General features: G+C 41.9%; 1 protein-coding gene across 1 annotated transcript in view; it reads left to right on the top strand.

Moving 5' to 3' along the window:
• Positions 1-1,681: 1,681 nt before the first annotated feature.
• MYOF (myoferlin) overlaps positions 1,682-14,429 on the top strand; it is a 189,817-nt gene continuing 177,069 nt past the window's right edge. The window contains exon 1 of the mRNA XM_006880352.1: positions 1,682-1,769. Within this exon, the coding sequence (XP_006880414.1) occupies positions 1,682-1,769 (88 nt within the window). The remainder of the gene's footprint in view (positions 1,770-14,429) is intronic.

Here is a 14,429-nt window from a genome sequence, read left to right as displayed (position 1 = left end):
GATGGCAGTCTAGAGACCAAGATCCAAATCATAGTCTTTGCAATTACGTGCTATGCATCGGAAAGCTGGACAATGACTAAGGATGCTAGAAGAAGAATCGATGCCTTTGGGTTGTGGTGCTGGAGAAGAGAATTGAACATACCATGGACTGCTAAAAGAACAAACAGATATGTCCTGGAGAAGGGGAAACCAAACTACTCCTTGGAGGCAAGGATTTGGAAGCTCCATTTCACATGATTTGGGCATGTTGTGAGGAGGGACCAGTCCTTGGAGGACATCATGTTTAGAAGGGTGGAGGGACAGCACAAGAGAGGAAACCCTGGATGAGATGGATTGACAGGGGTAATGAGGGTAGGTGTGTTGGAGACAATGAAATTGACTCAGAAGAGGGAAGGGCTCAGAGCTATTCTACACATGGTCACTGTGAGTTGCAGGTGTCTTGACAACACATAACAACAATTACAGCTACACTCTGACTGAAGCCCTTCTACTACTGGACACCCTTACCCAACATACTCCAAGACCACATATATCCACACCTGGATGCTTCAGATCAACAGTAACTGTCTCTTTATGCTAGCCAAGTCTGACTAGGTAGTCTGCCTGCAACCATCCCCTGAACTGGTAAAGTCACCATTTCTAGCCAGCCAGCCTAGTGTAGGCTTCTCTGAGGCCAGCAGAAACTTGTCCCAAGTTGGGTGCCCCTCTCCCCTTCTGTGGACATACCCTAGACCGATACAAGCTGCTTCTGACCTGGCTCACATCTTGCGGTTTCCATCACCGTTCAGACAAGCAGAAACTGACTTGACTGGGTGTGTCAACTGCAGTTTTCTGTTGAGTTGGCAGATATACTGTCCCAGGCCAGATAATGTTTTCTATTTCCCGTAACATGCATGTTAGTTTTAGAATATTTGTATACTAGCTTGTTTTATAGTTTGCCCTTACGGGTACAGCACTCGTATGTCACTTTGATGAATTATTGAGAATGATAACTTGCACGTTGCTGTGATTTTTTTTTTTTTTTTTAGTTACCATTGCGTGGATTAGTTATTTCTTCGACATACAGTAGGGGGCGCCCTATGACTGGAGTGAGTTTTTTTAAAACCGCCGGCAGTCTTTAAGTGGTGATTGCGTGGGTGTGTCCAACAGTTTCAGAGGAGAAACGGCAAAAGTAAAAATGTTCATCATAATCATGACTCAGAAAAGTTTCAAAACTCCAAGAAACTTGGAAAAGAGTGAGGAAGAGTGGTAGAAAAACAATTGCATGTCAAGGATTGTTGCAGCAGCATCCTTGGTGGTCTCAAGTGCCGACACTTCACATTAACTCACCAAATCCAGTTTAGTTACTTTTTTTGTTTGTTTGTTTACCCATAATGATTTTCTTTGCCGGCTGTTTCCCCTCCACCTCCAAGCCCGCCTCCTCTCCTTTTCACTTCCACATTTCCCGAATTCAGGAGTCCTTGTGGGCGGTGTAGGGTAGACTCCTGGCGGGTGGGTGTCAGTTTACACTGAGCGGTCAGTAAATAGTCCGTCAGAGATCCACCCATTTGCTCTCCTGTTCCCGCCTCACTTGGAGAAACTCTCCCTGTTGCCTCCGGGACAGCGCGTCTCTCCCTTGCTCCAGCCTCGATGTCCTCTTAAATACCTTTCCCGAAACTTGCTTTCTTGTCTATCAAGAGCCATGCTTCGAGTGATTGTAGAATCTGCCAGTAATATCCCTAAAACGAAATTTGGGAAGCCGGATCCGATTGTTACTATTCTGTTTAAGGGTAAGGACAATGTTTTTCTTCTCTTTCTGAAACCCTGCTAGGGCCTCTGACACTTTGGGGATCGTGTTGTTGAAAAGTTTTGGGTTTGGGAAGCTGAAAAGTCAGCCTCTTACTGTAGAGCGAGTTTGCAGTTCCTGCAGGTAATTTCTGAGGAGTGCCTGTGGTTTCCCTCGAGCGCGGAGGCTCTGGGTGACCTGATATTTTAGCATAAATTATGTGATTTCTGAACGTCCTTGAAAGGGTGTAATTTTTGATCCCCAAAGTAAAGATTTTTAAAATTGTAATATGGTTGAAATAAAAGTTCAGCGGTTTTACATGCTTTTTTATGTTTCTTGCCTGTGATATATGGGCCAACTTTAGCTGACTCTCCTTTGGGTTTCTGAGGCTGTAAATCCCATGGCAAGAGATTACCTATCTCATCAGCACAGACTACAGACTCAGCTCGACACAGACAACCCGAAAAGAGTGGTTCAGTTGTCATTATTGTCCTATTAAACAGCGTTCTGCTGAATTTACTGTCACTGGGCTCTGGCACTATGGAAATGGGACAAAGTTATTACTTTGGGTTAGATTGTTTCATGGTTTTTGCGCCTTTTTTGGTAATTATTCTTCATCTCTAAAAAATTGGGATGCTTATTGCAAATTATGTAGCTTTTAAATTTCTCACACAGAGAACTCTCAACAGTAAATCTGCAGAATGGAGACTTAGTTTTTTTTTCACCCTTCAATGTGCTTGGGCAAATGATCTCGGTTCTCTGAATTTCTGGTTTTCTTATCTGTAGAATGAATGAGGAGAGTTTGAACTGAGTCATCTTGAAAAGGCTCTTTCCGATTATGAAAGGCCCTTTTTCAGTGACTTTTAGTTACAAAAGCAGTAGAGACCAAACCGGAGTGGCTGGTAGGAGAGATAGTGTGTCCCCAGGCACTGACAGTGACTTGAGTTTGATTGGCGTGATGTGTCTCAATCTGGATTTGGGGCTTTAGAATTTTTTGCTTGTCCAGTGGTCATTGGTAAGATTTCCAGGACAGCTCTGACTTTATGGTAATGAATTTTTTCAAGAAGGATTAGAGTGAAGGGGGGTTGGGGAGGGGTGGCAGAGAAAGTAGTGTGGTGGAGGACTCAGTTCTTGTCACGCCCAGACTGACCACACCCCAGCCACTCGACCACGCCCAATTAGCGACAGTGCCCCAGTTCCTGGTCATGCTCAAATTCCTGACCACGCCCCATTGTGGCCACGCCCAGTCCCTTACCACGCCCTGCTTTAGACCACGCCCCAGTCCCTGACAGCTGCAGAGCTCAGCAGCATCCACTACTTCAGCTTCTTACTTTCTTGAGCAATTCATTCTCTACTACTTCCTTATGACTGTGTTTCTTTTCTATTACTTAGCCCTTTATAAGCAAGAAAGTGAAAAAAAAAAAATCTAAAGCTTTCAGTTAGTTTTCCAGTATTTTTAAAAAAATATAATAGTTGAATTCTTAAAGGAAAGTGCGGCTTGAGAATCAGTGGATACCAAATAGTTATTTTATGCTAGAGTGCATTTAACATAATGGTTGCATAATATGAAAAATTTGCATCTTCCACCATTGACATGTAAAGAAAGACACAAAATATATCTTGGATTTACTGTACTGATGCCATAACTTGAAATAAATCCTATAGATTATAAACGAATTAGAATTAACACTATATTTAATTATGACTTGGCTAACTGTATACATTGATCAAGAATATTAAATGATGGAGGGAGGGCTGGGAGGGGAGAGAAGTGCAGCAGTGAATGAATGGAAATCCAAAATCTCTGTAAATGTTCATTAAAATTATTTTTAAAATTATTAAAATTAAAAAAATTAAATTACTAAAATAAGAATTAAGACTATGGACTTAAGTCTTTAACAGATGTAGGAAAATTCAGCTACATTGGAAAAAAATAGAGGCTATCTAAACAGTAATATTTACTAGGCTATGCACATTAACAGAGAACTGCTTGAAGTGCAGGCTGGGTTTAGAAGAATTCATGGCTTTAAGGATATTATAGCTAATGTTAGATGGATCTTGGCTGAAAGCAGAGAGTGCCAGAGGAATGTCTATCTGTGTTTCCTTGACTATGCAAAGGCATTTGTGTGGATCACAACAAACTGTGGCTGACTCTGAGAAGAATGGGAAGTCTAGAACATTTGACTGTGCATAAGCGAAACCTATCCTTGGGCCAGAAGTCAGTCGTCAGAACAGAGCAAGGAAACACTACATGGTTCAAAACTGGGAAGGATGTGCACCAAGGACGTGTCCTATCTCCATATCTTTTCAATCTATATGTGGAACAGATTATCCGAGAGGCTGGGCTTTATGAGGAGAAATGTGGTATCAGGACTGGAGGTAGACTCATCGACAACTCTGCTTGATGAGTTGAAGAGGACCTGAAGTACTTGCTGCAGAAGGTCAAGGACTGTAACCTTCAATATGGACTGAAGCTCAACATCAAGAAGACAAAGATTCTCACCACTGGGCTGATTGGTAGCATCATGACAATAGTGATGATATTGAGATTGTTAACAGCTTCAGTTTGCTTGGCTCTACAATCAATACTCTTGGTACCAGCAGCTGGGAAATTAAAAGATGAATTGCATTGAGAAAGTCTGCTGTCAGAGGTCTCTTCAAAGTACTGAAGAGCAACAATGTCAGTCTGGAGACTAAGGTGCACCTGATACAGGCCATGGTCTTCACAATTACTTGTTATGCAACAGAAAGCTGGAAAATGACTAGGGATGATAGGAGGAGAATTGATGCCTTTGAGCTGTGGTGCTGGACAAAAGTATTGAATATACCATAGACTGTTAGGAGAACAAGCAAGTTTGTCCTGGAGAGGATGAAACCAGGCTGCTCCTTGGAGGCAGGCATTTTGAAGCTTTGTTTGACGTACTTTGGACATGTTGCAAGGTGGGACCAGTCCTTGGAGAGGGATGTCGTACTTGGGAGAGTGGATGGACAGCACAGGAGAGGAAAACCCTTGATGAGGTGGATTGATTCAGTGACTAGGTTAATGCGGATAGGTGTGTCGGAGAAAATAAGATTGGCATGGGATAAAGCAGGGTTTAGGGCTGTTGTACATAGGGTCATTATGAGTTGCAGGCACCTCGACAGCACATACCAACAACATTTCAATTTACTCTCCCAATCTCCTTCGGTTGTATGAATCAAGTGGTAAAGTCATTTATTCATTCCTTCATCTAACAAGAAACGTGACCGAAGGAGGCTAGTGGAAGTGGGTGGACTGAACTGGAACTGAATGCCAGCAAATTTGATATATCTGATGACCTTGCCTAACCCAGATTTATTTTTTTCAGATCAGCAGTGAGATGTTGAAACTGCTCTCCTTGAGTTTCCATGTGGTCTTAAGATTCTGTAACTTTATAGTTTCAGGTATTGAATAGTGCAAGATACAAAAGAATTCTCTTGGATGCTGGGTCTCTCCTTATATAATAACATACAAGGCATTTTTCTTGCCTTGAATACATTTCAGTGGTTTCAACCATGTTGTTTTTGTTAGGCCCTGTTGAGTCGGCTATAATTAATAGAGACCTTATGAACAACAGGTCTGGACACTGCCCTATCCTGTGCCATCTTCATAATCTCTGATATGATCAAACCCAACATTGATGATAGAAAATCCTTAACATGGATGTTACCTAATTTTTAGCATTGTGAAAAGTTAAATAAAGTTCTGATGAAATTGAGGATGCTGGCCATCAGGGACTTCTGGGTGGTACAAATGGTTAATGCCCTTGACTGCTAAACAAAATGTTGGAGGCCCAGGGTCACTCAGAAGCATCTCAGGAGAAAGGCCAGTGATCTACGTCAGCATATGAAAACCCTGTCAAGCTCAGTCTCCAAACCTTAGATTTGTGATCCCCTCAAGTATATATGTTTTATTTCTAAATTTTGAGAAACTCATTTTTTTAGATTATTTTTATTACAAAAGTAATACATGTGAAAACAAAACAAGCCACCTAATCCAGAAAGGATTATACCACTAAAACATGAATCACCACTCCTTCCCTCCCCTCCTTTGTCTCTCTCTCCATTCTTTCTTTTGGCATATTTTTTATTTTATATTGGTTTTGTATACAATGACATCAGGCTGGAGATTAGTCTTCGCAATTACATGCTATGCATCAGAGAGTTGGACAGTGAATAGGGATGATAGAAAGAGAATTGATGCCTTTGAGTTGTGGTGCTGGAGGAGTGTTGAATATACCATGGACTGCTAGCAGAACAGGTTTGTCCTGGAGAAGGTGAAGCCGGAATGCTCCTTGGAGTCAAGGATTCTGAAGCTTCGTCTGACATACTTTGGGCATGTTGCAAGGAAGGACTGGTCCTTGGAGAGGGACATCATGTTTGGGAGAGTGGAGGGACAGCACAGGAGAGGAAGACCCTCATGAGAGGGATTGATTCTGTGAGTGTGGTGGTGGGAATGAGTATGTTTGAGACGGCGAGGTTGGCACAGGATAGAACGGCGTTTAGGGCTCTTGTACACAGGGTCGCTGTGAGTCGCAGCGACTTGATGGCACATAACAACAACATACAACATTTACACATTATGTTTAATTCCCTCTCCATTCTTAATAAGAGAGGTAAGCACTCTTAACACTTGGATTCCAATCCTTTCAGACCTTTTGCTACAGACATGTGAAATGTTTGCACCTCTCTCTGTTGCTAACAGCACTGCCATGGACATCTGTCAGTGTGCATATTTTTGTGACTGTGTATATAACTGAAGGTATAAACCTACATTGTGTGTGCTTCTTTCAACAGTGATTTTGTTGGGTATTGTCTTAGACTTCCATTTTCTATTTGGTTCTTTCCTTGCTTCTCTGTCAATTCATTAAAGGAAAATTTATTGCACATTTAAAAATATCACTTCGGCTTTACAATGTGACAGGGTACCTACATATGAAATCTATCCTAGGGAACGTAGTTGCAACCAGGATTCACTCTTCTTCTGTCCTTACGATAACTGCCATCCTATCAGCCAGAATCTTCTCTCACTCTGGGCTTGTGTATATCTCTTCCTGGATTTAGAATGATTACTTACTCCTACTGCTCAGACAGCCACCAAGGAATGTCATGCTACTCTCCTCTCTCCACTCCCAATTGTGTCTATTCACTTGAACACATTTTAGGAGTGAAAATCTAGGTTTTTCTAAAACTCTCTTCTAATGGACTCATTAACAGTGTAGTCTCAAGCAAACCATTTCACTTCTTTTAGAATCATTTTGACTTCTTGTAAATGGGACTGTAATGATTTTATCTGCAGATCAATTAATCTGTAGCAATTCCTGGAGCCAGTGATTCAGGCAGTAGAGACTTGCCTGATTATTTTTCATTAGAAACTGCTTTGCAAACTTTACTCCTGGATTTCTTTCTTTTGGTTTGGTTTTTTCTTTTTAAGACACTAACATCAAGGGAGCTCTGGTGGCCTAGTGGCAAGACGCTGCACTGCAATCCCAGAGGTACGTGGTTCAAATCCACCAGATGCTCTGCTGGAGAAGGAGAAGGCAATCTCCTCCTGTACCAGTCAGATCTGATTTGACGGTACACGTAAAAATAATACAATAAAAATGAAAAAAGAAAAAAAAAGACACTAACATCAAGCACCTTTTACATAAGCCGAAAAACCAAGGAGTTTCCATTAAGAAGGACGATAAATATGTTGGGAGAAAAGTCAAATGGATCTCATTTGTGAAGGCAACTCATGTGGGGCCTGCTAAGCAGTCTTTGATCATCCAGGGAGCATGACCAAAGCCATTGCCACTGAGTCAATTCTGACATGTGATGACTGAGTAGAACTGAGATCCATAGGTTTTGCTTATTTGTTTGTTTGCTTTTGCTGTTATCTTTATGGAAGCAGATTGCCCGACCTTGCTTCAGTGTGCCATTAGGTGAGTTCCAGTCACCAACCAACCTTTTGGTTAGCAGCTGAATGCAAACCATGGTCAAAAAGGTTCCAGCAGGCTCACACTGACTATCACGCCATGTTGCTTGCTTTCACAGAACCCCTGTGTCACACAAAACGCAGGAGAGCAGAGGTGTTTAAGTTACTGAGTCATTCCATCATGTCCTGGAGAACTGGCCTGGAGACTCAGCCCCTAAGGAAAGTGACCCAACCCTGCTAAAGCACAGGGAAACCTCAGAGGTACAAGTCCTAAAGGCACGTCCTGAAGACTGAGTCATTTACAATGCCACAATGGCCTTAAGAAATTAATCCCTTCCCTTCCCTTCCTCCACAGCATATCTTTTCCGTGGCACAACCCAAGGCTGCTGGTATTTGCCTGGTTTCAGTTTATATTCTCTGACTCTTTGTGAGCTTTTCCCTTCCCCTGGGATTTGGACCTGCAAAGATGGCACAATGTTCTCCTATTTTCTGCAACATTTCAAACTCACTGATGTTGAATCTATATATATTTAAATACTAATCATGTAAGTAATGAAATGGCGGGAGATCTGAGATATCTTGATACAATAAAGTCATTCAATTTTGGCCCTGGAAGAGGTGATGAGTATTGGCCAATATTTTTCATGCCAAATTATGCTTAATATGCTCTCAGGTGCTTTGTGGACAGAGGCCTGGCAAAGGGCCACAGCATACATTCTTGAACACTGAGCATAGCCAAGTCTTTGCTCCTGTTACCCAGAGGTAAAGCAGTGTCTTAGAACTTTAAAAAACAGTATTCTTGTTGTGATTTTCTTTTTTTTTCCTTTTTTTAATTTTTTTTTCTTCTTGTGATTTTCGAATGAAAGCTTACAAAGCAAATTTGTTTTACTTTCAACCAAGCAGACACATTTTCTTTTACAACATTAATTGCCATACTCGTAATGCAAGCATATTCTTCCTGATTCCCCTCTGTAAATCCCATTTCCATGTTCTACCCTTTCTTCTCCCTGGGCTTTGACCTTTAACAAATGCTGTCCTTTTGACTCTCTATGGCTGTTTATCTAAGGAACGTGTCTTCCCCTGGCATTTATGGCCACATTATAGGCATGTCTGCTGTTTGACTGAAAGTTAAGTTGGTTGAGTGAATTGTCTCTCAAAGGGTGGTGATTAAGGGCCCATTACCTTGGTGACTCCATCAGTCTCTGTCAGACCAGTAAGCTTGGCCTTTTTTTTATGTGTTTGAGTTTTGTTCCACATTTTCTGAGGCACTTTCCAAGATCTTCAACTGTGATACCTTTTAGAATGGTTAATGGTGGTACCTAAGAACCAGCTGTATCTTCTGGTCTCAGGGTGGTGAAGTTCAAGGTTCAAGTTACCCATTTGTCCTTTGTTTCCTTTCCCTCTGCTTTTGTTCCATACAAGGCGAGACCAATTGCTGCACCTTAGATGACTGCTCATAAGCTTTTAAGATTCAGTGTCTACTCACCAAAGTAGGATGTAGAACATTGTCTTTGTGAGCTATAGGATGATGATGGACCTGGATGGTCCCCAAGACTATACTCATAAGGCCAAGGGCCAGTGATTCATTACCTCTGGGTATTTGGTTATGATGAAGAAGTGTACATAGCTTTTCTCCTTGTTGGTTCTGGTCTTAGCACTTCTTACGTTAATGATTTTACAAGGCAAATGTGAAGTTGACAGCTTTCACATTGCAAATTCATATGTGAAATAGTGTTTTATAATGCAGTGTCTAAACACATCATACTTATTAGTGAATATGGGCATGCCTCATTTTATTGTATACTTCACTTTACTGTGCTTTGCAGATACTGCATTTTTGTTGTTATGTGCCATTGAGTCGTTTGCGACTCATAGCGACCCTATGTACAAGAGCTCTAAATGCCATTCTATCCTGTGCTAACCTCTCACTGTCTCAAACACATTCATTCCCACCACACCACTCATAGAATCGATCCATCTCTTTGAGGGTCTTCCTCTCCTGCGCCATCCCTCCACTCTCCCAAACATGATGTCCCTCTCCAAGGACCAGTCTTTCCTTGCAACATGTCCAAAGTATGTCAAACGAAGCTTCAGAATCCTTGACTTCAGGGAACGTTCTGGCTTCACCCTCTCCAGGACAAACCTGTTTGTTCTCCTAGCAGTCCATGGTATATTTAACACTCTTCTCCAGCACCACAACTCAAAGGCATCAATTATCTTTCTATCATCCCTATTCACTGTCCAACTCTCCGATGCATAGCATGTAATTGCAAAGACTATAACCTGGATCAGGCACACCTTAGTTTCCAGCCTGACATTGTTGCACTTCAGTACTCTTGAGTGGCCCCTCACAGCTGAGTTTCCCAATGCAATTCATTTCCTGATTTCCTGGCTGCTGTTACCGGGAGTGTTGACTGTGGAACCAAGTAAACGAAAACAGTTAACTATCTCAATCTCTTCACAATCCATACTGATGCTGCCAATTGGCCCAGTGGTGAGAATCTTTGTTTTCTTGATATTGAACTTCAATCCATATTGAAGACTGCAGTCCTTGACATTCTGCAGCAAGTGCTTCAGGTCCTCCTCAGTTTCAGCGAGCAGAGTTGTGTCATCTGCCTAATGCAGGTTGTTGATGACTCTTCCACCAATCCTTAGGCCACATTCTTCCTTGTACAGCCCAGCGTCTCGGATGATCTGTTCTGCATACAGATTGAAAAGGTATGGAGACAAAATACATCCCTGACGGACCCCTTTCTTGATTTTGAACCATCCAGTGTCTCCCTGCTCTGTTCTGACGACTGCCTCTTGGTCTCAGTATAGGTTTCGCATTAGCACAATCAAATGTTCTGTGATTCCCATTCTTGTGGCAACCCTGCAATAGCAAGTCTCTATCATCCCCATTTCTCCCAGAACATATGCTCACTCTTATCTCTGTGTCACCATTTAGTAACTCTCACAATATTGAAAACATTTTCATTATGTTATTGCACATTCAATAAACTACAGTGCACTGGGAAACTCAAATATTTGTGACTTGCTTTAAGGTGATATTTGCATTACTTCAGTGGCCTGAAAGAGAACCTGTTATGTGTCTGACGTTTGCCTAGAGTCATTCTGCAGAACAGGCTTGTTAGGAGGAGGTCTAAGGAATAGTTGCTTGGACATGTGCCATCTGAAGCCTTACAAGCTAACTTCTTATTAGGGGTTAAAGTAGAAGGACCCTGTATTTTGGAGCCAGGGAGAATCCCAGTGCTCATGCTATATTGTCTATACGGGAGTCCCTGAATAGTGCAATTAATTTGCTCAGTGCTAATTTAAAAATTAAAGTTTGAATCCATCCTTGGTGCCTTGGAAGAGAGGCTTGATGACCTACTTCCAAAAAATCAGTCACTGAAAATCCAATGACAGTACCATGAGCTTGAATTGACTTAATGGTTACTGTTTGTTTTTTTATGTGAGGCTTTTGTTTGTTTGTTCTTGTCTTTTAATTTCTTATGTGTCAGTGAAGGAGTTCTGATGACATAATGTGTTATATATTGGACTGCTACCCAAAAAGTTTTTTTGAGGTGTGGTGCTGGAGAAGAGTCTTGAACATACCATGCACAGACAAGAAAACAAATAGATCTATCTTGGAGAAGATGAAGCCAAGTTTCTTCTTGGAGGTTAGGATTTTGGAGCTCCATCACACATACTTTCGGCACGTGGGCTGGAGGGACTAATCCTTGGAGAAGTATATCGTGCTCAGAAAGGTAGAGGGATGGCACAGGAGAGGAAAACCCAGATGAGATGGTTTGATATAGTAACTAGGGCAATGGGGGTAGGTGTGTCAGTCAGTGAGACTGGCTCAGGACGAGACAGGCTTCAGAGCTGTTGTACATAGGGTCTATGGTTACAGGTGACTTGAGGGCATATAGCATATAGCAATAACCTGAAAAGTTAACAGTTTGAATCCACCAGCACTTGGAGCAAAGACAGATGGGAAGCCTCCTCTTGTAAAGACTTGTAGCCTTGGAAACCTGATAAAAGGTCCTCATGGGTAGGAACTGACCCAATGGCTGTGAATTGTGGTTAGTATGTGTCCATAAGCAAATAAGTCAGTCTTTAGCTTCAGTTCCATCAGTAACACCTCCTTTCTACATTATAGGGTTTCTTTTTTTTTTTTTTTCCAGCCCGCAGCGCCCAAGGGTTTCTTGAGTATCAGGTAAACATACGTGTGAAAGTGCCTATGATAATTCTGTTCTGGTGGCGTAGTGGTAAGGAACTGCACTGCCAACCCAAAGACATGTGGTTTGAATCCACCAACTGCTACACAGGAGAAAGATGAGAAGTCTCCTCCTTTGCACTTTACTGCCTCTGAAAACTAGATGGTCAGCTATGGATGGTGCCCACTCAGTGGCACTTAACAACAGCATGAGGTACTTAAAGAGGCTTCTTGTTATCATGTGCCATCCAGTCCTTGTAAAGAGACATTATTGGAAAAGTAGAGATCAGTGTAAGAGAGGAAGACTCTTAACAAGATAGATTGATAGATTGACTGCAACCATCGACTTGAGAATATCAGGCATGATAAGGATGGCTCAGGATAGGGCATGGTTTCTATCTGTTGTTCAAGGATTTAATATGTTGTTGATAGGTGTGGTCGAGTCACATACCACTTATAGTAACCCTGGATGACCAATCTGAAACCTGTCCTATCCTGTGCCAACCTCACAATCGCCGACACACTCGAGCCTATTCTTGCAGTCAACTCATCTGGGTGAGGGGCTTCCTTTCTTCTGCCTACACTCCACCTTTCTAAGCATGATGTCCTTCTCCAAGGAATAGTCTCTCTGAGCAACGTGCCGAAGTGTGTAAGAAAATCTTTATCATCTTTGCCTCCAAGGAGCCCTCTGGCTGCATCTTCTTCAAGACATATCTGTTCTTTTAGCAGTCCATAGATATTCAGTACTTTTCTTCAACACTTTCTCCATAATTCAAAGTCATCAATTCTTCTTCTGTCATCCTTGTTCACTGTCCAGCTCTTACATGCATTAACAAGTGACTGAAAAGACTGAATCAGGCACATCCAGGTCCTCAAACTGACATACTTGTTCCTCTATAATTTGGAAAGGTCCCTGTCTGTACTCTTTCCCAGAGTAGCAGGTCCCCTGACCTCATGACTGCTGATACCAAAGGTGTTGATTGTGGATCCAAGTAAGATGAAGTAGTTGACAATTTTTATCTTTTCTCCATCTATCATGATGTTTCCTATCAGTCCAGTAGTGAACATTTTAATTTACTTTGAGATACAATCCATATTGAGCTATATTCCTTGATCTTGGCAGCAAGTGCTTCAAGTCCTTCTTACTTTCAGCAAGCCAGGTTATGTCATCTGCATAATGCAGTTTCTTGATGAGTCCACCACCAATCCTGATGCCACATTCTTCTTCATGGAGTGCAGCTTCTTGGAGAATTTGCTCAGCATACAGATTGAATAGGTATGGAAAAAGGACACAACCCTGATGCACACCTTTCTTACTTTTAAATCACATGGTATTCCCTTGCTGTGTTTGCACAGCAGTCCCTTGGTGTAGGTATAGCCAGGGCCCATAAGCACAGTTACGTGTTCTGAGATTCCCATTCATTCATTCACTGTGAGCTGTAGCCATTTTGACAGCCGCTAACAACATAGCAGGTAACATGCCAGAGATCAGGCTACAAAGTATCAGTACTTTGGTTTTGATTTTCTAGACCCAGGAGTCAAAGTAATTAAAATCCAAGGTAGAATGAGATGCAAAAGATTTTAACAGAAGAGCAGTGTAATAGTAAGAAGGTACTTTTAAAACTTTGTCTCAAAAAAATTAGAAGAAATTTGACAAAAATTGTAGGAAGAAAAACATCGTAAGCTTTGGGACAGCACAGAGAAGGCATGGCATCTGAAACTCTGTGATGTGGTAGATAGACAAGAATCTGGTATGGTTAGGGATTGTACTCATAAGCCAGTAGAGAGCCACTGTGTGAACGATAGATTAATGCTAGTCAAGAAGACTAGTCAGAGAGTTTATTTACTAAGCAAGATGTAAGACAGAGGGCTATTATTCTCCTAGAAGGAACTAATATAAAAGATATTAAGGAAGCCACCCAGTTGAATGAACACAATTTCCACACTAGGCTTGCTAATTGGGCCATTGTTTTTCACACTCTGCTATGAGGTGAAACTTCACTGCCTTCCTGCCAGCTGGGAGTGTTTGCCCTGTGGCAGAGCAGGACTGGGTGTGTTGTCTGTGGGAGGCCAGCGGTGCATTAGCTACCTGAGGGAAGTGGGACAGGCATCTGGGAAAGAGAAGAAAGGCACAGAAGGTAAATGATAAATTTTGCTTTCTTCTCAGAGGTCAAATGGAGAAGCATTTCTTCCTTCAAGCTGTGCAGTGGTCTCATTTATATAAGGCAGTCTCATTACCAAGTTGTCCTTCTTGGAAGGATAAAGTCTAGGTGTTAGAAATTGTTTCAGTGCAAGGATCAGAGACCCACTCAAACTGACTTACATAAAGTGTGAGGGTTTTTCCCCCTTCCCCTATTAGTGGTAATGAACTGCACAGCCAACACAAAGGCTCGGGCTTCAAATCCATCAGCTGCTCTATGGAAGAAAGATGGGCAGTCTCCTCCTGTGGGATATACTGCCTCTAAAACCCACCAGATGCTTGTTGTTGCCTTTGAAAACCCACTGCATCCAGTACATAATATAAATAA

This window comes from Elephantulus edwardii, unplaced genomic scaffold (genome assembly GCF_000299155.1).
Source record: "Elephantulus edwardii isolate Elephantulus edwardi_28Jun2011 unplaced genomic scaffold, EleEdw1.0 scaffold00007, whole genome shotgun sequence".
Lineage (NCBI taxonomy): Eukaryota > Metazoa > Chordata > Mammalia > Macroscelidea > Macroscelididae > Elephantulus > Elephantulus edwardii.
The sequence above is the reverse complement of the archived record's forward strand: the minus strand, read 5'-3'. Positions and strand labels throughout refer to the sequence as shown.